At 35.2% G+C, this 20,770-nt stretch overlaps 3 protein-coding genes across 3 annotated transcripts; 1 reads left to right on the top strand and 2 right to left on the bottom strand.

Moving 5' to 3' along the window:
* Window positions 1-12,117: 12,117 nt before the first annotated feature.
* LOC9319494 lies at window positions 12,118-15,424 on the bottom strand. The gene is made up of 6 exons (XM_002883381.2): window positions 15,274-15,424; window positions 15,040-15,133; window positions 13,245-14,691; window positions 12,825-13,124; window positions 12,483-12,739; window positions 12,118-12,396 (listed from the first exon to the last, which is right to left on the bottom strand). Exons 1-6 carry the CDS (start codon window positions 15,326-15,328, stop codon window positions 12,192-12,194), a joined length of 2,358 nt encoding a protein of 785 aa, XP_002883427.1. The 5' UTR covers window positions 15,329-15,424; the 3' UTR covers window positions 12,118-12,191.
* Window positions 15,425-17,977: 2,553 nt separating this feature from the next.
* LOC9319493 (putative protein phosphatase 2C-like protein 44) lies at window positions 17,978-19,316 on the top strand. The gene is made up of 5 exons (XM_002885516.2): window positions 17,978-18,111; window positions 18,207-18,476; window positions 18,576-18,798; window positions 18,892-19,013; window positions 19,090-19,316. Exons 1-5 carry the CDS (start codon window positions 18,079-18,081, stop codon window positions 19,225-19,227), a joined length of 786 nt encoding a protein of 261 aa, XP_002885562.1. The 5' UTR covers window positions 17,978-18,078; the 3' UTR covers window positions 19,228-19,316.
* LOC9319492 (epsin-3) lies at window positions 18,913-20,722 on the bottom strand. The gene is given in 4 exon segments (XM_021032822.1): window positions 18,913-19,728; window positions 20,103-20,282; window positions 20,340-20,462; window positions 20,542-20,722. Coding segments are annotated over 4 exon segments (903 nt in total). The 5' UTR covers window positions 20,697-20,722; the 3' UTR covers window positions 18,913-19,283.
* Between the last annotated feature and the right edge of the window lie 48 nt (window positions 20,723-20,770).

Raw genomic sequence — 20,770 nt, 5'->3', positions numbered from 1 at the left:
CGACTCTTTTTTGGGCATACCAAAGAAGGACCTTTGTTTTGTATTTTAGTCTCCCTCGTTGCTCTCTCGAGTAAAAATTAAAATTCCGTAGGGTAGCTTTTCTTTTGATAAGTTTTGTCAAACCATTCATTCTAGCCTAAAATTTTTAAGACTTGAGGTACAATTTTTTTAAGAATTTAAATATTTCATTAGAAAATGAAAACGGTTTAGAAATACAAGATTGTAGATCCTACAACATCGTCTCATCGAAAAAAAGGGATAAAAATATAGGAGTAAATAACAATCGGTCCTTCGATATCAACAAAAGCAACAACTTGAGGTACATGAAGCTATTAGTCACAAAAAAGAAAAGAGTATTGATTAAACTAAAAAATTATAAACAGCAAAACTAAAACACAGAAATGTCACAAATTAAGAATTATTTAATATGTCATAAAAGAGATTTCGTCTGCCATATGTATGTCTCCTTCACGCATTACTCTCCGTCCATGTCCTTTTTTTTGGTAGTTGACGGGGAAACAATGTCTCCCCTGATTTATTAATAAAATACAAAGAAATCAAATACAAACTTGTCGTGGAACTGCGTTTCCACGAGCATCATCCGAAGCAAAGCCAATGACTTCATCCGGAATAATGTCCAACATATGAAAACCTAACTGTAAAGAAAAAGCATAGTTCGCTAATCCGTCGGCAAGACGATTAGCCTCCCTATATGTGTGAGAAATCCGGATATTCCAGTCCTTCGAAAAGAAGCCATGGCACAATCGTACCAGGAAGGACAGCGGGTGCGTGTCATGAACCCCTGTCTTAAGAAACTCAACTACCACCTTGGAGTCTACCTCCAACTCTAAATGCGTCACCCGCCTCTCCCATGCGATATAGAGTCCATAATATACTCCCCACAATTCCGCCAACGGAGCCGAGCATATACCGATATTCAAAGCAAAACCGCCACACCAAGTTCCTGTCTCGTCCCGTAGCACACCACCTGCCGTAGCTCTTCCCGGATTACCATGTGACGCCCCATCGGTGTTCATTTTCATACATCCATCTCTCGGCGGCTCCCACTTAACCATTCTCTCTATTCTTCCCCTCGTTGTCCGCGACTCCTTGAGAGCTAAGTTAGCGTCATGTACCTCTCGCGCCAACTTCCTGACAAAAGCAACTCGGTCCCTGCATTTACCATTTACACCAAAAATGTTCCCACACCGCCATTTCCATCCCCACCAAACTGCCATCCCAAACAAGGTAGACCAAGGGTAATGTTCCATTTGCACTTCCCCGTTGAGGTTCTCATACAACCACTCCAACAAGGATTGTGTAAAGAAGCGTTGGGCCTTCCCAATAGGTACAAGACGCTGCCATATTTCACTCATAGCCGGACAGTCCCTTAAAATATGCATAATAGTCTCTTCGCCACTCTTACATACTTGACATATTGATGATTCACAAAGATGCCGTCTATGCCGCTCCGCATTTGACATAATTGCTTGGTTCCCTACTAACCACAAAAAAACTTTGACCCTCTCTGGAACCATAATACTCCACACACGGTTCCAAAATTTTTCCATATTAGGCCTCGGATTGCCTTCACGTGTCAAAAGAGAATATGCAGACCTCACAGTGAAATTTCCATTTAAGCTCTCTCTCCAAGACAAATGGTCTTTTAGCCCCTGTGACATTATCAACCACCACAGCCCCCAATCTTAACCGTATGTTCTCCGTGATATAAGGCATGATTCTTCCAAATTCCCATCCTCTGCCATCCCGCCAAAGATCACTAACATGTTCATCTAGTCGGTCCATTGGTATATCTATTGTCACCGTCTCTAATAGGGGCTCATTTAGCAGCCATTTATCCTTCCAAAACAGTATATCACTGCCATTTCCGATTACCCAACTCTGTCCCAATAACACAACTTCCCGGATCCCAATTCCCACACTACGCCATGTAGACGACCAACTGCTTTTGGGCAGCAACCAAGCCATATTATGCATATCTCCAACCTTATATTTCTTCCTTAAAACCCGCGCCCATAAACTTGTGTGATCGTGTAGCAATTGCCAACCCAATTTCGCCAATAATGCCTTGTTCATGTCTCTGGCCCTTTTAATTCCCAGCCCGCCTTCCTTTTTTGGCATACAAACTCTCTTCCAGGCAATGAGGTGTTGTTTCCGCTTCTCTCTCGTACTTCCCCAAAGAAAAGAACGTGAAACCTTATCCAGATCATTCAATAATGCTTGCGGCATGGAGATAACACTCATGGTGTGAATCGGGATTGACGCTAAAACTACTTTCGTTAGTGTCAATCTTCCCGCAAGACTAAGACACTTACCTTTCTAACCAGCCAGTTTTGAATTAACTCTCTCCAACACTTCCCCAAACGTCTCTTTATTCAATCTCTTTTGTAGAATCGGCATACCAAGGTATTTGCCCAGATTATTCGTTGCTTTAATTCCACTCTCCACAGTGATGAGTCTCTCTAAATCTCTTGATACATTCTCCGAAAAAAAGATTTTTGATTTTTCCAGACTCACCTTCTGTCCCGAGGCAACACAAAATTTTTGTAAAACTCCTCTGATCACTTTAATTTGCTTTACCGAAGCTTCTGCAAATAAAATGAGATCATCCGCAAAGCATATGTGAGAGAGAGGAGGTCCTCCGCGAGATAGATGAATCGGTTTCCACTCCTTCTCAGCTACAGCGTACTCAATCTGGTGGCATAAGCGTTCTAAACACAACACAAAGAGATATGGCGATAACGGATCGCCTTGTCGTAACCCTCGCATTGGCTTAAAAGATTCTGTTTTCTCCCCATTCATCAACACATTCATAGATGGTCATGTTACACATTGCATAATCCATCCAATCCAAACCTCCGATAGACCTGCAACTTTAAGAGTATCCTCCAGGAAATCCCATCTTATGCGATCATACGCTTTTTCCAAATCCAACTTCAACAACATCCAACCTTTTCTTCCCTTTTTGCGCTTCATGGAATGTACCGCTTCTTGCACAATAACTATGTTATCCGTACTCAACCTCCCTGGGATGAAGCTCGCTTGAGCTGGTCCAATCAGTTTCGACATCAGATTCTTTAACCGTATCACCATTGCTTTAGTCATCGTCTTAAATAAGACATTACAAAGGCTAATAGGTCTGAACTGCGTAATTCTCTCCGGCTTCGCAACTTTAGCAATCAGTACTACAAGCGCATCATTTGTACCTGGTGGCAGCTCCCCTGTCTCAAAAACTGCAGCACAAATTTGATAACAGATTCTCCAACAACCTCCCAACAATGCTGATAGAAAATTGGTTAGTATCCATCTCGTCCAGGTGCTTTAAACTTGCCCATACTCCTTAATGCATCCTCAACTTCAGCTGCAGAGAAAGATTTACTTAAGAGAGTGTGTTCAGTCTGCGTAATTGGTAGAAAGCCTTGTTGTGGAGGCTTCTCAACAACTGGATCAACGTCATCCATTGAATACAGCCGCTTGTAATATCCGGTCGTCAACTGTTCCAACTCCTTCGGGTCAGTTAACCAACAGCCCTCATCATTTTTCAGAGCTTCTATGCGGTTTCTCTTTCTTCTAATAACCGTAGAAGTATGAAAAAACTTGTGTTGCGGTCGCCGGCTTCCATCCACTTCTCCCGCGATTTCTAAAACCAAAGAGTTTCTTCTTGTTCAAGAACAGTGTCCAATTCCTGAATTAGAGCTGCTTCCTTTGTTAATAACGCATCGGTTTGAGTCTGGTCCAAAGCATCTTGGATCTCTGTGATCTCAGCCATTAAACCCTCTTTCCTTCTATGTATGTCTCCAAATACATCTCTGTTCCATTTTTTCAAGGTCACCCGCAACATGTTTAATGCTTCCGGAGTCGTCACATCATGTTTCCAAGACGACGACAAAAGTTCTTTAAAGCTCGGATGACTTAACCAAGCTGCTTCAAACCGAAAAAGCCTTCTCTTTGGGTCTCTTTCCATCTCCGGACATAGTTGCACATATAGAGGTGCATGATCTGAGGCAAGGAAAGGAAGATGCGTTACAGTCGCATCTTGCCATTTCAATCTAGCATGTGGACAACACATCACACGATCTAGCCTCTTTGCCACAAAGTTTCGTGTTTCTTTCCCTCTCCTCCATGTAAACTTATTCCCCCGAAATCCCATGTCTATCAACATCTCCTCATTGATCCATTCTCCAAACGCCAATGAATCCGCTGAGAGCCTTCCATTCCCACCCATTCTCTCATCCACTCTAACGATTGTATTGAAGTCTCCTCCTATAATCAAAGGTTCATCAATACCCTGTATCACTCCGTGAAGCTTCTCCCACAGTCCACTTCGTCTTGTCACTGTTGGGGCCACATACACAACAATTAAATGCAAAGAGTCAACACCGTTGTTCACTGTAGCGTGTATGTACTAGTCCACAGCCTCTTTGATCTCCACAGTCCCAATACCCGTTCTCCATAACAACCACAACCCACCCATTTGTCCGACTGCATCCACTCTAAAAGTATTCTCGAATCCCAATCCTTCATATACGCATTGTCCGATCACCTCCAGCGTGAGTCTCGAACAGAGCAAGTATGTCCGTGTTGAATTTCTTCAGCATATATCGGATCGACCGTCGAAAGTTGGGTTTATTCGCCCCCCGACAATTCCATAGTAGACAATTCATTCTTGACACATCAATTAACATAAGAACTACCGGGGATAACCGTCAGGCTGCTATCGGAATTGTCTCTCCCTCTGACGAACCGCCTTGCATATGACCTTCCTTTGCTCTGGTTACATTCTCGGAATCCAGTGTCATATCAACCCCTTGATCACTGCTATTCCCCTGCAATCCAGTTTCCACCACCGTACCACCATTTTTCATCGCGACTTGCCACCCAACACTTTCAGTCTCCACTCGCAATCTCTTTCCGTTAGCCACTACCGACCTATCTTCTCTTATTGGGCCAAATACTAACCCACGGGTGGGCCGAGGCACTTTATTATGTTTTGGTCGTAGCCCATGATTTTCTCCTCCTTTAGAATTCTGGGCTTTTTTCTCCTTAGGCCCAATTTTCACTCCACCAACACTCTGATTCGAATTTACACCCGATTTTCCTTCCCTTACTTGCGCCACACCCTTTCCTTGCCTCAACTGAATTTGGGAAATCTCATTTTCCTTATTCTCACCTGACTGAATATTCTTTTCCGTGACACCTTCAGCATTGATTTCGGAAATATCTAAGTTTCCAAATCTGTTAGATACATCAATATTTCCAATATCTTTTCGCGTGATCTCCCGGAGATTTCTCCCTGATTCTCCGCCTGAGCTTCCGGCCGCAAACACAACTTTGTTTTGCGGTGGTCCTGATCGTCTACCCCCTCTTCTCACCTCCGTAAAACCATCCTCCGCCGGAATTGTTTCTTGAGACCCCCTTCCATTTAAAAGCACTTGTTCCCGAACAACCACTGCATTCCCCTGTGCATCAGGACTCAACTCCTTTCCCGAAACATTCTTTGGACAGGAATGAATCAAATGGCCGTACAAACCACATCCGGAACAAATGTTAGTAAGACCCTCATAGGATACAAAGTATCTCTCTCCATTAATCAATACTGTTCCCTTTAGAGGTTTGCTCAAATCCACTTCTACACAGATCCTTGCAAACCGAGCCCTCTCAAAATTTAACGTGGTAAGATCCACCTTGATTGGCCTACCCAACCCACGGGCAATTCCCATTAGTATCGACTTATGATAGAAGTTGACTGGGATATTAGCCAACCGAATCCATACAGGCGTCGTTGCTATCTCATCCTTCAATGGATCGAAGTCCGGAGACCACGCTTTCACCATGAGATAGCTCCCAAAAGCCCTCCAAGTGCCCCCTGTTAGAGCTGCTAAATACTCATCTTCTGCTTCAAATCGAACTATGAAAAACTGTCTTGGAAGATCCATGACATACATGGCCCCTCGAGGTTTCCACATCTCTCTCAATCTTCTACTCAACACTGCAATCGAGATGTTTCTCCCTAGAACTTTCACGATCATGCACTGCTTCCACAACCCATTCATGGCTTCCAAGACCTCTTGCCCAATCGTAATTACTGGTTCCCCATCTACACCATTCGGGAATTCCAGATTCACCTTCGCCGCAACAAACTCATCATCTAGCACAGTTTCCGGCGTTAACCTCCCCCCGGCGTTACTCCCTGTTACCTTTTTCACCCATGATTCGCCAACGTCCGGTGGGACCCCTGGAGGCCGGCACCTCTCCCCGATATCAGTCATAGTAGCGTCTTGTTCACCCCCTTTTAGTTCGCCAGAATCGCCCATTTTCTCCCCTTTTAGGTCGTGGCAGGTTTTTTTACTTATTAAAAATTAGTTAAAAGTATATTTTTCCATGTCCTTGTTAATGACTCTGGTGCAATACAAAATGATAGAACACACTATCCCCCGAGGAACACTGCAATGACAATAGCTAATGCCACTATAATCCATAGTTCCATTGTAATTTGTAAGAAAACTAAAAGATGTCACGTTTTTTTTGGTTAGAAATGGAGTTTGTAGTTGGCAAAACGTTTCTTGCTTCTATCTTCTTACAACATTCATTTATATACAGTACTACAATGGGTTTTTAAAAGAATTTTTGTATGGTTGAAAGAATCACAATTAATTGATAACTTGATATTGTGTCTAACAGTAATTGGTTACACATGATTTTTATCCATAAAACACAAAGCACATAAAACTTTTGAGATAAATTTAATAAAATTTTAAGTAAAAGGAATCAGATTTTCATCAAAACATAACTATAAAATTAAGCTAATTTTTAGCAATTCACTTATCATCTTAAATAATTTTACAAATATAATTTCATTTTTACATTAAGGTTTTCAATTGAATTCCATCAAATAATATTTAAAACTTCTTATTGGTTACCTTTACATATATATATACTTATAAATTTGGAAGTATATAATAAAAAATTTTGATATATAGTTTGGTAATTTACTTTATTTCTTAGTTATATCTCTAAAATTTGCGATACAAATCCCAACAACACATATCCAAAATAAATAGCAAAACTAATATTAAACTCACATGAAACTTTATTTAATTTTCTAAAATGAGATGTTTTGCCTTCACGCATCAGTTGTTGTCGTTGTTTTCTTGGTGAACTTAACACCGAGCAACTTAAGGAAACCAAACACAATCACCACGAGGACCAATGCAATGACAATGCCTATTATGATTTCAATCCAGAACTCCATTGTAATATAACTTAAAGAGCTCTTGTTTTTTTAGTTAGAGATTGAGTTTGAAGTCTATATTATATTGTCCAACGTTTCCTGCTTATCACTCTTCTTATATCATTCATTATATATAGGAGTTCTTCCTCTGCATGCATTGTTGAAAGAATCGCAATTGTATCTAGCGGTAATTGGGTATGCATGATGTGTATCAATAAACACACAAAGTATAATAAACTTTTGAGTTAATTTATTAAAACTTTCTTAAAAGAATCTGATTTTTCCTCAAAAGTTTACTATAAAGCTAATATCTATTTAAATAGTTTTGCAAATACAGATTTCCTTTCCATAAATCGTTTTTTTTTTTTTTTTTTTTTTAAAATAGTTTTTTTTAATGAATTTAAATTTAGTCTTTCAATTCTTGGAAACTTTTATTGAATATATAAATGAAATTAATTAAAAGGTTTCTTAAAAATATAGATTTAAATTTTTAATTAATTAAGATATTTGTATAAGAAAATCACTATTAATGAAATAATCTAAAAAACAATTTCACCAATGCAATAATCTTTTTTTTTTTGAACAAAACAATAATCGACTATTTATCATATCATCTCACATAGTCAAAATTTTATCCATAAAGATATAAAAGCTAATTTATAGTGATTAAATGGTTTATCTTAAACAGTTTCAAAAATACAGATTTCACTTCCATATTGTGCATATATATCTTCTATTTAAAAAAAAAAAAAAATTAATCTCCAGATTACTGAGACATTTACCCCATATATAAATGAAATAATTATAAAAACTTCTTAAATATATATTTTTAGCTTTAAATTTAATCTTTTGTATAAAAGATCATAAATGCATTAGTTTTTCAAAATTATGGACAAAATTAACACCTAAACTTAAACTTCCACAAGTGACATTATTATTAGGTAGTATTAATTAATTACTTCTCTACAAGTTCTTATATTTCTGCCAAAAAAAAATTCCGCCAAAAATTTTCTGTAATGTACAAAATTTTCTGTAAATATTTTTCTGCCAAACAAATTCTACGAAATTCATGAAAGATTCTTTGAAGTTCTTGAAGAATTCTACGGAATGCAAGAAATTCAGAAAAGATTCTACGAAATTTCAAAAAATATCCTTTGAACTTTTTAATATGAAATTAAGGAAGGATCCTATAAAACTCAAGAAAAAATCATTTCGGAAGTTCATCAAGAAATTTTAAACATCTTCTTCTCTAGTAGTAATCTGATCTTAAACGTTACATGCATCAACAACAAAGAATATAGTTCACATGCATGCATGTACCACCAAAAAAATAAAAAGAAATGGACAAGTATAAAATTAATAAATCGGTGAAGTTAAGATTAATTATTCTTTTGTATTATAAACTTTTAGGTCTTTTTGAGGAAAAATTATAAACTTTTAGGTTTCTCCATTATAAAATACTTCTAGTGCTCTCTCCTAATACTTGTAATTACATCTTCTCTCTCCCTAACTTTATTGTTTTCCTCTCTCTTAATAAAAAAATGTCGTCTAAGAAACTGGTTCTGAAAAGCTCTGACGGCCAGCTCGTTGAGATCGATCAAGCAGAGGCTGTGCAATCCACCCTCATAAAAGAATTAGCTGCGGAAATGACCGACGAAACACAATTCGAAGTCCCCAACGTGTGCGGTAGTGTAACACCCGTCCTACCATAGAGGTCAAGACAACGTGTTATTCAGCCGATCTTATCAAAACGTTTTTTTGAAACTTCACACACGAACATAAATATTACACACAACTCATGTAGTTTACTCACCAGATTAAAAAAAAAATGGGTGAGTAAAGAATACTCTGTGAGAGAACTATGCCACTAAACATAAAACACTTTCTAAAGCTATATATATATATAATCACTATCATAACATATAAACTTAGACACTAATAATCACATAACATGTTTTACATACTAAACACAACAACATTCATAAAACACAAAGCACATTAAACTTTTGAATTAATTTTTTAAATTTTAAGTAAAAAGAATCAGATTTTCATCAAAACATAAATATAAAATTAAGCTATAGTTTAGCAATTCACTTATCTTCTTAAATAATTTTACAGATATAATTTCCTTTTTACATTTAGGTTTTCAATTGAATTCCAAAACTTCTCCTTGATTACCTTTCCATATATATGTATACTTATAAGTTGGAAGAAAAAAAATGAATCCCTCAATTATTAGAAATTTAAAATTTTAATGTATACATGAAAGAAAAATAATAACAAAATCTCTTAGAATAAATTTTAAGATTTACAACTAATTGAGTTTGTATAAAAAGTTCATAAATGTATTAATATAATGTTTATCAAATAATCTGACATAGTCAAACGTTATCTCGTTCATATACGTGAAACTACATTCTACCACCTCGAGGTAGAACCACTTTTGAGCATACAAAGGGATTATTGTTGATTTCGTCCTTTTCACCAAAATCTTTTCAAAATGTCATTTGTTTAATAATTTTGTGAATTATGCCCTTTTTGCCATTTTAAAAAACTTAACATTTGAGAATTTATTTTTTTTGAAATAAATACTAAACCCTAAACTCTACGCCTTATAAAAAATGTAATTTCGCCGAAATCTTCCGACCGTGTTCTAGCTCCTTCGAGGAGGCTGCGAAGTTGTGAGTCTTGATTTCGCCGGATCTAAGGTTCCGGTTTCTCTGCAAACGATGCTCAACAGGAATCGAGCCATTTAGATTTTTCCGGCGAGTTCTCCGGTTTCCTTTTTTTGTAAGTGTTTACATTTTTCGTGTAGGCCTTGGTCCAAGCCCACTGGATTTTTAAGAAATATTTAATATAATTAATTTTAAAAAAATGTAATTTAATAAACCCAAGCATAATCTCAAAAATTGTGTTTCTAAACTAGATGTTAACCCGCGGTACACCGCGGATCTATATTTTTATTAAATAAAAAAATTGAATATTTTTTTTAAGATGATTTATAAATATATGCTACTGTATAGTACACCTTGGGACAATATTTTATAACTAATAATTAGAAATTTTAAATTGTATTTATTTTATTAATATTGTTTGTCTTGTTTTGTTTAGTGTTTAAGATTGTATAATTGTATTTAGATTGTTAATTCTAGGATTTTACCCGTAGTATATCATCTCATATTAATATCGACCAAAACCCGTCTCACCATATAACTCTGTCCCGTGAAATTAAACGTCATTTTGTCATTTTATTATAAAGTTCAAATATTTATAATACTTGAAACTTCATAAAAGTTTAATATCAACCCAAACTTCATAATTATATTTTGATTGTTATATTTAGGATTTCACCCGTAGTATACCGTCTCGTATTAATATTTTTTATAAATATTTATAATATTTAAACTTCTTATAAATTCGTATAAAGTTCAAATATTTATAATAGTTGAAACTTCATAAAAGTTTTAATATCGACCCAAACTTCATAATTGTATTTTGATTGTTATATTTAGGATTTCACCCGTAGTATACTGTCCTGTATTAATATCTTTTATAAATATTTATAATATTTAAACTTTTTATAAATTCTTCTAAAAATTCAAATATTTATAATATTTGAAACTTCATAAAAGTTTTAATATTATACATATTTAAAACGTTTAATAAAGTTAAACTTTTTCTAAGTAAATTCATAAAATTATTATATAAATGTGATCAAATTACATATATATTTTGTTTTTAAAACATTCCTATTGTTGATCCTTGCTTAAGTAGTACACCACATTACTCTTTCTCCAATAATACTTTCACGCTTAAAAAATGAGATCAAATCAAAAGAGGATTGCTATAAACTTCTACTTTCGTGCAAGAAAAAATAAACAAATTAAATTAAGAATTATATGGGTGAAATTAAATAAACAAATCAAATTAAATATTGTTACGATCTATTTTAAGTAATCTATATTTATGTCAATGAATAAAAATTAATTATTTGCTAAACTGAGTAGAAATTGATTTTCAAATTATTATTCTTTCCAAAATCTTAACTAAAGATTTGAGCATTAAACGTTTTTAAAATGTATTTATAGTAAGTGATTAATTTTTTCTAAAATTTCTATAACAGTTGTATAAAATTCAGTTAGTTGTTTAGGCAAATAATTAATGGATTAAGATCAACGTGATTATTGCTAATTGATCTGTTAAAAAGAAATGTTAGTGTTTTATGTAAAGTTAATATGAAAAGATTTAAAATGATTTTTGTGATTTTGTTTTGTTTTTAGTTTGGATTTTAATCCAACCACTCTTTCTTTGAATTGTTTAAAAGATTATATAGTAGAATTTAAAGGAACAATAGATGAGATAAGATATGTGATATTAATTAGTTTAGATTGTGAATATATTCGAAATCAATTAGAGAATAAAGTTATTAAGTTACGATTAATGTGGCAATTAGTTTAGGTAATAATAACAAACTGAATTCTGCGAATGGTAAATGCTAAGTATCCGGAGATGATTAATATGGAAATAGTATAAGAATATGTAAATGAATTAAAGACAACATGACTTTATTTATCAGTTTGAAATTAAGACAACATCCCTAAAATTGCTTATCCAATATCCGAATAGACTAAAACCGGGTCAAACCCGGATCCAAAAGAATTAAAGCAAAAATGTACTATAAAAATGTATATGTAGATCTTGAGAAATGGCATTTCTACAAATGCTATTGAAAAAGGACAAAATCCATAATTAATTCTTAATTCTACCAAATAAATAAAGCTTCATTTTACAAAAACAATGGCTCTAGGCTCTAATCTTGAAGAGTTAATGGACGGTTTTCCGGATATCTAATTTTGAGGTCAGGATAGTTAATTCTCTCTTTTGATTCGTTTTACAAAAATAATGGCTCTAATCTTGAAGAGTTAAAGAATATATGAAGCTATACTAGTAAATCTGTCATGAGTGTGTGGCAACGAGTTGCATCTAAAGGCTGCTCAATCTCTCTCACCAGATTCTGAATTACACTTTTAACATATCTCTTTTCTTGAGGATCTTTCCACAATACCCTCAAAATTTCAGGAGGTATTACCGTTGTTGCAGGTCGAACCACCAACTTCTTACCATCTATCCCCATACCATTCAAGCTGTTTAAAGAACACACAAAAAAAAAAGAGTCAAGACTTTTCACTTGTTATGTTTAGAAAATGGATGTTCCGGTATCTGGTTCTACCTGTTGAGAATGTTGAGCATGTTTGGCCACTCAGAGACATCGAAAAGCACATCTACAACACCGTTTCCCCTGATATATACCTGTTTGATTTGTCCATAAGGTACACACAAAGCTCGTACATCTTTCATTGCTGATTTCGACAAGTTTGAAATCCTTGCCACGGTTGTCCTCGGTATATCAATCCTAGAGATAAACAATTGTGTATTGCATATGCTGATTGAATGCTCTGCAAGTGCTCTCTCTTTGCCGTCTTCCGTCTGCAGCACAAGTAGAAGATTTATCTTGACTGGATCTGGCATTGGATTTTGAGGATAAACAAGAAAAATTACAATAAAACCACACCTCAAACTCCACGAAAGCATCTGTTCTCGATGAACCCAAGATAAACTTAGATATGTTGCTCCTACAGAACTTTAGCGCTTCTTTGATCTGATTTGAACTAAAATCGTGCGTCAGTGGATGAATCTTAACTGTTCGGGATGGTTCCTTCACCAATGCAACAGGCACATCTGGATCGCCAATGAGATCCGGAATGCAAATCCTTTCTACCATGTCTTCCTGAGAAGTTGCCTCGACAACTGCATTGTTATTCATCACCGTCACTCTACCTTTCTCAAGAGCCTTCTTGACTGCAGTGTTAGTCTACAAATATGGAAGCAAAGAGCAGGTGAGCAGAAAAACTCTCTTTAAGAAGAAAGTTTGAACAAGAAGACAGTGTGACCTGTTTCTCGAGATAGAGAATTCAAAATTAAAAAAACTAACCTCAAAAGTTAAGAGAGCATCTTTGTAAATGCACCCTTCAAAAGAGGGAATTTCTTGTACATGCAAAACGGCTCCAAACTGAGAAAACACTTCAACGATGTGTTTCTTCTGACATGATTCTTGCAAAAACCTTAGCAGTACTTTGTTAGGAGAGTGTTCTCCAGCAGATAATGCGAACAAACTCTTTTTTGTTACCTTAGGATTCGCGGTGGTAGCTGCCAAAGTGGCCTGACTGCACAATGATTGGTTTTCCATTACTAAAGTTTCCCCTTTGGATTCTTCTTCCTCTGTCGCACAAAAACCATCACTTTTTTGAAATGCAGAATTGCTTTTGGATATAGATTTTTCTTCACTACTACTAGCATTCAACGAGTTGGCTTGTGCGTCCATGCCATTGTCAGTTGGGAGGTTAAGGGAGTCCATCAACTTCTTCATACTACCCACTGCCATAGGTACAACAGTGTTTCTAGAACTTTCAAGCAAAAAAATACTTTTCCTTTCTCTAATCGCAGCCAGGTCTCCACTCTTCTGATCATCAATCCAATCCCTTAATAGAACGGATGTCAAAGAGTCGAGATTTTGAGGAACATCCGACAACCTGTGCTTATCATTTTCCTTGGAAATACTTTTAATTTTCTGGCCAGGATCAGACAGCATCTTACCAAATAGGCCGTGTTGATCACCCGCATCAATACAGGATTCTCCAGTAGACATACTGGAATCACTGTTACTCAAAGCCTCAAATTTCAGAGGAAGCTTAACTTCTTTAAATGGATCCGAGTTTACAAACAACTTCGAGAGACTATTCTGAGGTGGATTCGCTTTATCGAATAGCCCTTTCTCAGGCTGAAACTTCCCTATATTTTTCCTAGATGATGTCAGACTTTCCGATACTTCTTCAGTCAAGAAACCTAACACGACATCTTTAGAACTTTGTTCCTCGGAAGGATCCGCTCTTTCAGTGCGTATCGATCTCAACACCTTCTCCTGTCCAAACTCCAAGCTATCTAACCTATTAATATTATCTAATCTCTCATTACTTACAAATATGCTTTCTCTCTTCTCAGGAGTCTCAATTCCTGCAACACTTTGAGATACATCTTGAGATCCCATTTCAGAGACTGGCGATTCTTCTTTTACTCTCGAAGTGATACAATTCTTGTTTTCTGCAGCAACACTTTGAGATGCATCTTCAGATCCCATTTCAGAGACTGGAGATTCTTCTTTTATACTAGAAGAGACACATTTTTCGCTTTCTGCCACATTCTGCAAGGTGACAACTTTAGTAGCAGTCACATCTGATGAAGATACTACGGGTGATTTTGGCGAAACCGAGTCTTCACCAGAACTTTTGTCCATCAAAATCACGTTTCCCATAATCTTTTGCTTAAGATTAGTCAGTAAACCTCCCAAAGAATACCAACGCACTCCCTTTTGGCCAATATCTCTACACATCAGAAAACTATCATAAATCAAAAAGTAATTAAGAGAACAATGCATCACCCAAATTAACATGAGAACTGAATCAGTAACTTAATATATGAAACTTAAAGTTGGTAGCTTTGAACACAGGTAAAGCCACTCACAGTTCAAAGACACAAAGGCATGAATTAAATCAAACTACCACAAACTCCAAGCAAAAACCCATTTCCTAATTTGGTTTCTAAGTATAGCTTCATTACTCTTCACTAAGACTAAAAATTAATCAAAACCCATTACTCAGTTTCTTCTTATGACAAAAAAGATTCTAACTTCATCAAAATTCCACACACAGAACCCATCGAAGTGTACTCACTTGTTCGTGGAAGCTTCAGAATCTGGCAATCTCTCATATTTCCGACCATCCTCAATAGAAGAAGATAACCACCTCCGCGTCAAAGGTACAAAACCTATTAAAAAAATCAAAATTTTCCAGAATCGTCAATATCGATTAAACACTAACTTTGAAAAGAAAATTGCAAAATGAGAATCTTTTGGGTTTATGAATGAAAATCAGGACGATTTAGAAAATGGGTATTTGTGTAATCACCTCTATTGTTGAAATGAGGAGTTAATTTGGGTGAAAGTAAACGAGCAATGGCCATTGTCGAGAAGCTTTCCTCAAAAACCCTTATTTGAGGTTTAAGAGGAGACGGAGGTAGAAGAAGAAAGAAGCCTGGAACCGGAAAATAATGTGTGTTTTTTATTGTGTCAGGTTTTAATAATTTTCGGTTTAGTAGTTAACCGATTGGTTCACTGGTTTAATTCGCTGCTTGATTTCAAAACCGGCCCAATTGATTGATACTAGACAAAACATTTTTGTCTTGTCTAATTTAGTGAATATTTGCTTGCTTTTTGCGATACTATTTTTTTCAATTGAAACGAACGAGTCAATAAGAATCAAATATATAAATATAATTATTAAGAAAACATTTTATATACTAAAAAGCAACCGAAAACATTTTATGTTAGTCAAAACCATATCACTATTTTTGACCACATACAATATTAATCATTGAACATTAGTATTTATAATAGTTTCCTCACACAATTTAAATAATTGGATTTAATAGCTTAGTTTTATGCAGCACCACCAGGAATTTTGTAAACTGAAACATCGAAAAAATATGAATTAGATAAATATAATAGTAATGAAACTCGAGAATGCAAGTTTAATGATACTTACTTCCACAGTAAGATCCAGGAGTCAAGAGGTTGCCACATGCTTGGGAGAGTTTAGGAAGCTTATTTACCTCAAAATATTGCATGAAAACTTTTGTAACACCTTGGCAAAGACAATACATTTTATCAATTTTTAAGGAGTTGCAGCATTCTTGTGATGGAGACTCCCATGGAGTATCCAAAAGAAGAGGGCCACCACAAATGTACAAATCGTAAAAACCTTTTGTCTCGCTACATGTAGGATTGGGTTGGGATGATGTTGGTTTGTTCACCAATAACATAAACATTAACATATACAAGATAAAAGTCCTCACCATTCTCTCTCTCTCTCTCTCTCTCTCTCTCTCTCTCTCTCTCTCTCTCTCTCTCTCTCTCTCTCTCTCTCTCTCTCTCTCTCTCTCTCTCTCTCTCTCTCTCTCTCTCTCTCTCTCTCTCTCTCTCTCTCTCTCTCTCTCTCTCTCTCTCTCTCTCTCTCTCTCTCTCTCTCTCTCTCTCTCTCTCTCTCTCTTATGTTTTGGTCTTTAAAAACTTCATACTTACTTTGGTATATATAAGCATATTTCTAACTATATTTAAGAAAGATAAATATCATAATTATAAAGAGAAACAAAATACAATATTGTAATACAAGTCAATATAATTACTCATTAACCATATTAAGAAAATATTTAACTTGATTTTTTACTTTTAACATAAGAAGTCAATAATATTACATGAAAACATTAATAATTGTTCATCATATTAATTACTCACCTTATTAATTACTCAATCTTAAATAGGTTAATACTAAGGATAATAATATCCCACATTGAAAAAGACAAAAGATTTTGACTAGTATATACGATCGGGCCTGATTGGCAAGTGCTTTAGAGTATTTACAAAGCAAAAAAATTTCTAAAGATTTGAAATACATCCAATCAAGCTTTAGAAGCTTTGGCTTTCCTTTTTTTTTTCTCAAAGCCAAAATATTTCCTTAATTCATTTTGTTGGCTGTAGAAAGCTTTTTTTCCTAAATAACATAATTTTCAACTTTCCAAAATTTTAAATTCTACAGCCAAATACTACAGCAATAAAATCTGCAGCCACAACAAATAAACCTACAGTCATATATTTTTACAGCAAAAAATGAAAGCTACGGCTGTTACTAATCAGGTCCGATATATGGAACAATTCACTTATTGCCAAATTATTTTGAGTTGAAAGTACATATTCTAATATACTGTAGTATTAGAGTTAGATCCACACATTGTCCAGTATGCTCCACAATTGGCCCGACCTAAATTTGGTCCGCTGATCTTTGCGTGAAATACCAATATCAATAACTAGAGAACCATCATCTGAGAACATATTAGGAATAAAAAAATATTGTCTTGTCTAGTTTAGTAAATATTAGAGTTAAAAATATTGTCTTGTCTAATCTTCCAAAGTGTCTTAAGATTTTTGTATTACTTATATGATTTGCATGTATATGTCATGCCTTTTCATAAAAAAATAATGTTGTCGACAAAACGCTTAATGTGAATAATTTATTTCATTCTGTTACACAAATGCACATGCAAAAGCGGTCTAGGGTCTAAGTTTAGTTTCATCGTTTTTTGAAGATACATACTAATGCACATGCCAAATCTTAAGATGTTTTTTAAAGTGTAACATAGCCTCTCTTTTTTTTATTATAGTGTAAATTAATATAGCCTCGTTATTTTCTATAATGATTTTCTCATTGTCATAGAATGCAAATAACTTAATAAAATATAATATATCCAATGCTTGTCTTTTAAGGTTTTGGAACGTAAACGTATAGTAGGTTTTTTTTTCTTGATGAAACGTAAACGTAGACTACGTAGTCAAAGTTAGATAAAGACAAAAGGCGTACGTTACGTTACTAATTAGTAATTACTATATGACGCTTTGTTAAACTATTCACATTAAGCGTCTTCTCGACAACATTCTAAATGCTTATAACTTGTTTATATATAGTTTCCTACCGTTACTTAACAAATATACACCTGAATTCTTATTTTATAATATGCAAAATTGACTTAAGAAAGTGTATCTTGCAATTGAAAAAGTCTGTTTCTTTGAAATTGTGAGAATCGAAAAAGTTTTCTTGTTTTTATCAAAAGCTATTTGAAGTTTATAAGATAGTAAGCAAATTAAGAAGCTATGAACGAGGATGGGCTTCTTAGATCTCCCTTTCATGCTCAAGGTCATATTTTCATCTTTCTTCCTTTTATAATTCTCCAAATACAAGATTGTTTGATTTACTTTTTGTATTGAATTAAAGATCGTTGAATCCAACAGGCGTTCCAATTTAGACGACTTGTAGTTGAGGATGGAAGGAGAAGGAAGAAGAATAAACCATCATGGTTAACTCCGGTTTCTCATGGATTCTATACCGTTGACCGGTTAAGCAATATCGACAATTCATCGAATGATGATTCGGTTTTTGTACAAAGAGAGCAACACAGTGAAGAGCTTGAGATTTGGTTCTTTGGAGTTTCGAAAGCTGAAAGAGGGAAAGAGATTGTCAAATATATGCAAAACCATCTCTTTGATAAGCTCCCCAATGAGGTAATTAAATTATGACTAGAAAATATAGTCTAACATGTTATGTTAGTGTTATTGTTTCATTTTTAAAAGTGAATTAAAATGTATTTGAGACATTTTCAGCTCGGAATTATGAGAAAGTGTAAAGAGACAATGAGAGGAGCGTACGTGGAGGAAGAGAGAACCGGTGGCTCAGCCGCTTCGGTTATGGTGGTGAACGGAGAAAAGCTAGCCATGGCGAGTATCGGGGGCCATAGAGTAGTGGTTTGCAGAGACGGCGAGGCTCATCAAATCAGAGATAAAAACCTGAAATCCTCAAAACATTGGTCACAATTTATTTTCCCAGGTATGTTCCTTCAAACCCGAATATCCGCTTAGGATACTTGTGTTACAAGAAAAAGAAATGAGAATTAAGTCTTTACATGTAATCTAATCTCAGTTTGTAATCAAGAAGATTTAGAAGATGAATCAGATCAAAGAAATTCAGAACTTGTAGTGATTACAGAGAAGATTAATACAGATACAGAGTTTATCATTATCGGTAGCTCTGGAATTTGGGAGGTAAGATCAAGATCCATCAAAATACAGATTGATGAATCACTAAGCGAAATCGTTAACGAGTATGATTTGGTTACAGGTTATGAAGAATCAAGAAGCGATTAATCTAATCAGACACATAGAAGATCCTAAAGAAGCTGCAAAATGTTTAGCTAAAGAAGCTTTAAACAGGATTAGCAAAAGCAGCATTTCTTGCGTTGTAATTCGGTTTGACTAAACCGGATGTTTTGTACCAGAACCGAAATTAAAATTTAAAACCGAACCGGTTTTTGTTTAGTAGCCAATAGAATTGCGACGATCGTAACATTTACTTGAAACTCTCTCAACGTTCGACAAAGTTTGAAATTTTGCCGCCGTGGTACGACCACCGTTAAATTTCTTCAAAGGACTAAATCCGGCGAGTTTGGAGCAGATTCCGCTGATTAGCGTCTCTTCACCGGTTCGATCCTTCTCCGTGAGCTTGTTTTCGCAGTCGATTAATGAATCGGATTCGGATATAGGATTGTTTCTTTTGGTTGGTGTTGAATTGGAGGTTTTTAAGGGAGAGAAGGAGTTAGATGGGGAAGGAGAAGGAGAGAATGTGGTGGAGTTACCAAAGCCATTGATTTGGGAAGTGATTTTGAGAGCTTTAAGACGAGCTTCTCTTAATTCTTCTTTTCCTAAAAGAAGAGTTTGTATTTGCTCTGCCTTTTTCTGAACTTGAGCTCCCCAATCAAACCTAATAAGCGAAAAAAATTAAAGAAAACTTTAGAAATGAGACATTTGATAAATATATCAAGAAAACAAAAAAAAATGTTTATAAATGAGACATCTGAATGTTCAAATGCATGTAATTAGGTTTCTAAGTTAAGAAAATAACATATCTCATTGTATTTACGAATGATTTATTTATTAAGATTTCATAGCGTTCGAAAACGGAATTTTTTAGGATTAGTGTTTCCATTGCGTTTTTCCGTGTTTACAAGAGGAAAACGAATCTCGGACGGAATTTCCATGGAACCTAGACTTCAAGTAGCTAAAATAATTGTATTTTTGGGGGCATTTTCTGAAATTCAAAGTCAAATTTTAAGGAGATTTTGGAATAATAATTACCCATTATCGTCAACGTATTGGAAAGTAGAGAGGAATCGAAAATGATCCAAGTCATAAAGAAAATCATGAGGCAAATGAAGAGGACCATGTGTTAGTAAAAACTCCAACAACACCATTGCTTTGTACGCTTCTCTCCACTTCTTCATTTCCCCTTCCTCTTTCCCAATCATATATAATCATCTTAATTATACCTTAATCATAATAATAATCTCCAAGAGAAACAAAACTAATTCATACTTTCTATGAAGAACATCCACAATTCTCCAATAGTCCACAGTATCAAACGATGCCTCGGCTATTTTCGTCACCGTTTTAGCGTCTGGTGAAGAAGGATCATCATTTGTCACCTCTTCAACTAACCTAAGAATTAAATGTAATCATCACTAATGGAGTAGTATTAGTTATAGCTAATTAAGTTTTAGTAAGTCTATATACTCACAACTCAGCTTCGGTAACATCGGTGAGGACAAGTCTAGCAACATTGTACTTGTCTTGAATAAACGAAGAGGCTTGTTTCCTGATTTCTCCAAACCAAAGTGTCCCCATCATTAGATTCTTGAAAACCAAAAATTGAATGCTCTCTTCTGTCTCCATTAGTCAACTTAAATGTGACCTTAAGACCAAACATTCTCGTTGGTAACCCTTATTTTTAGATTCAGACACTTCAG

The sequence above is a fragment of the Arabidopsis lyrata genome (assembly GCF_000004255.2).
Source record: "Arabidopsis lyrata subsp. lyrata unplaced genomic scaffold ARALYscaffold_3, whole genome shotgun sequence".
Classification (NCBI taxonomy): domain Eukaryota; kingdom Viridiplantae; phylum Streptophyta; class Magnoliopsida; order Brassicales; family Brassicaceae; genus Arabidopsis; species Arabidopsis lyrata.
Note: the sequence above shows the minus strand (reverse complement) of the source record. Positions and strands in the feature narration are given on the sequence as shown.

Excerpts from the sequence above, each read along its gene's own strand:
- LOC9319494 (XM_002883381.2), bottom strand. The coding sequence starts at position 15,328 with ATGGCCATTGCTCGTTTACTTTCACCCAAATTAACTCCTCATTTCAAC. Across the intron at positions 15,134-15,273 it reads TCCTCATTTCAACAATAGAG|GTTTTGTACCTTTGACGCGG; the intron begins GTGATTACACAA and ends TTTTTTTAATAG. Across the intron at positions 12,397-12,482 it reads ATGCTCAACATTCTCAACAG|CTTGAATGGTATGGGGATAG; the intron begins GTAGAACCAGAT and ends TTCTTTAAACAG.
- LOC9319493 (XM_002885516.2), top strand. The coding sequence starts at position 18,079 with ATGGGCTTCTTAGATCTCCCTTTCATGCTCAAG. Across the intron at positions 18,112-18,206 it reads ATCTCCCTTTCATGCTCAAG|GCGTTCCAATTTAGACGACT; the intron begins GTCATATTTTCA and ends TGAATCCAACAG. Across the intron at positions 18,799-18,891 it reads GTCACAATTTATTTTCCCAG|TTTGTAATCAAGAAGATTTA; the intron begins GTATGTTCCTTC and ends ATCTAATCTCAG.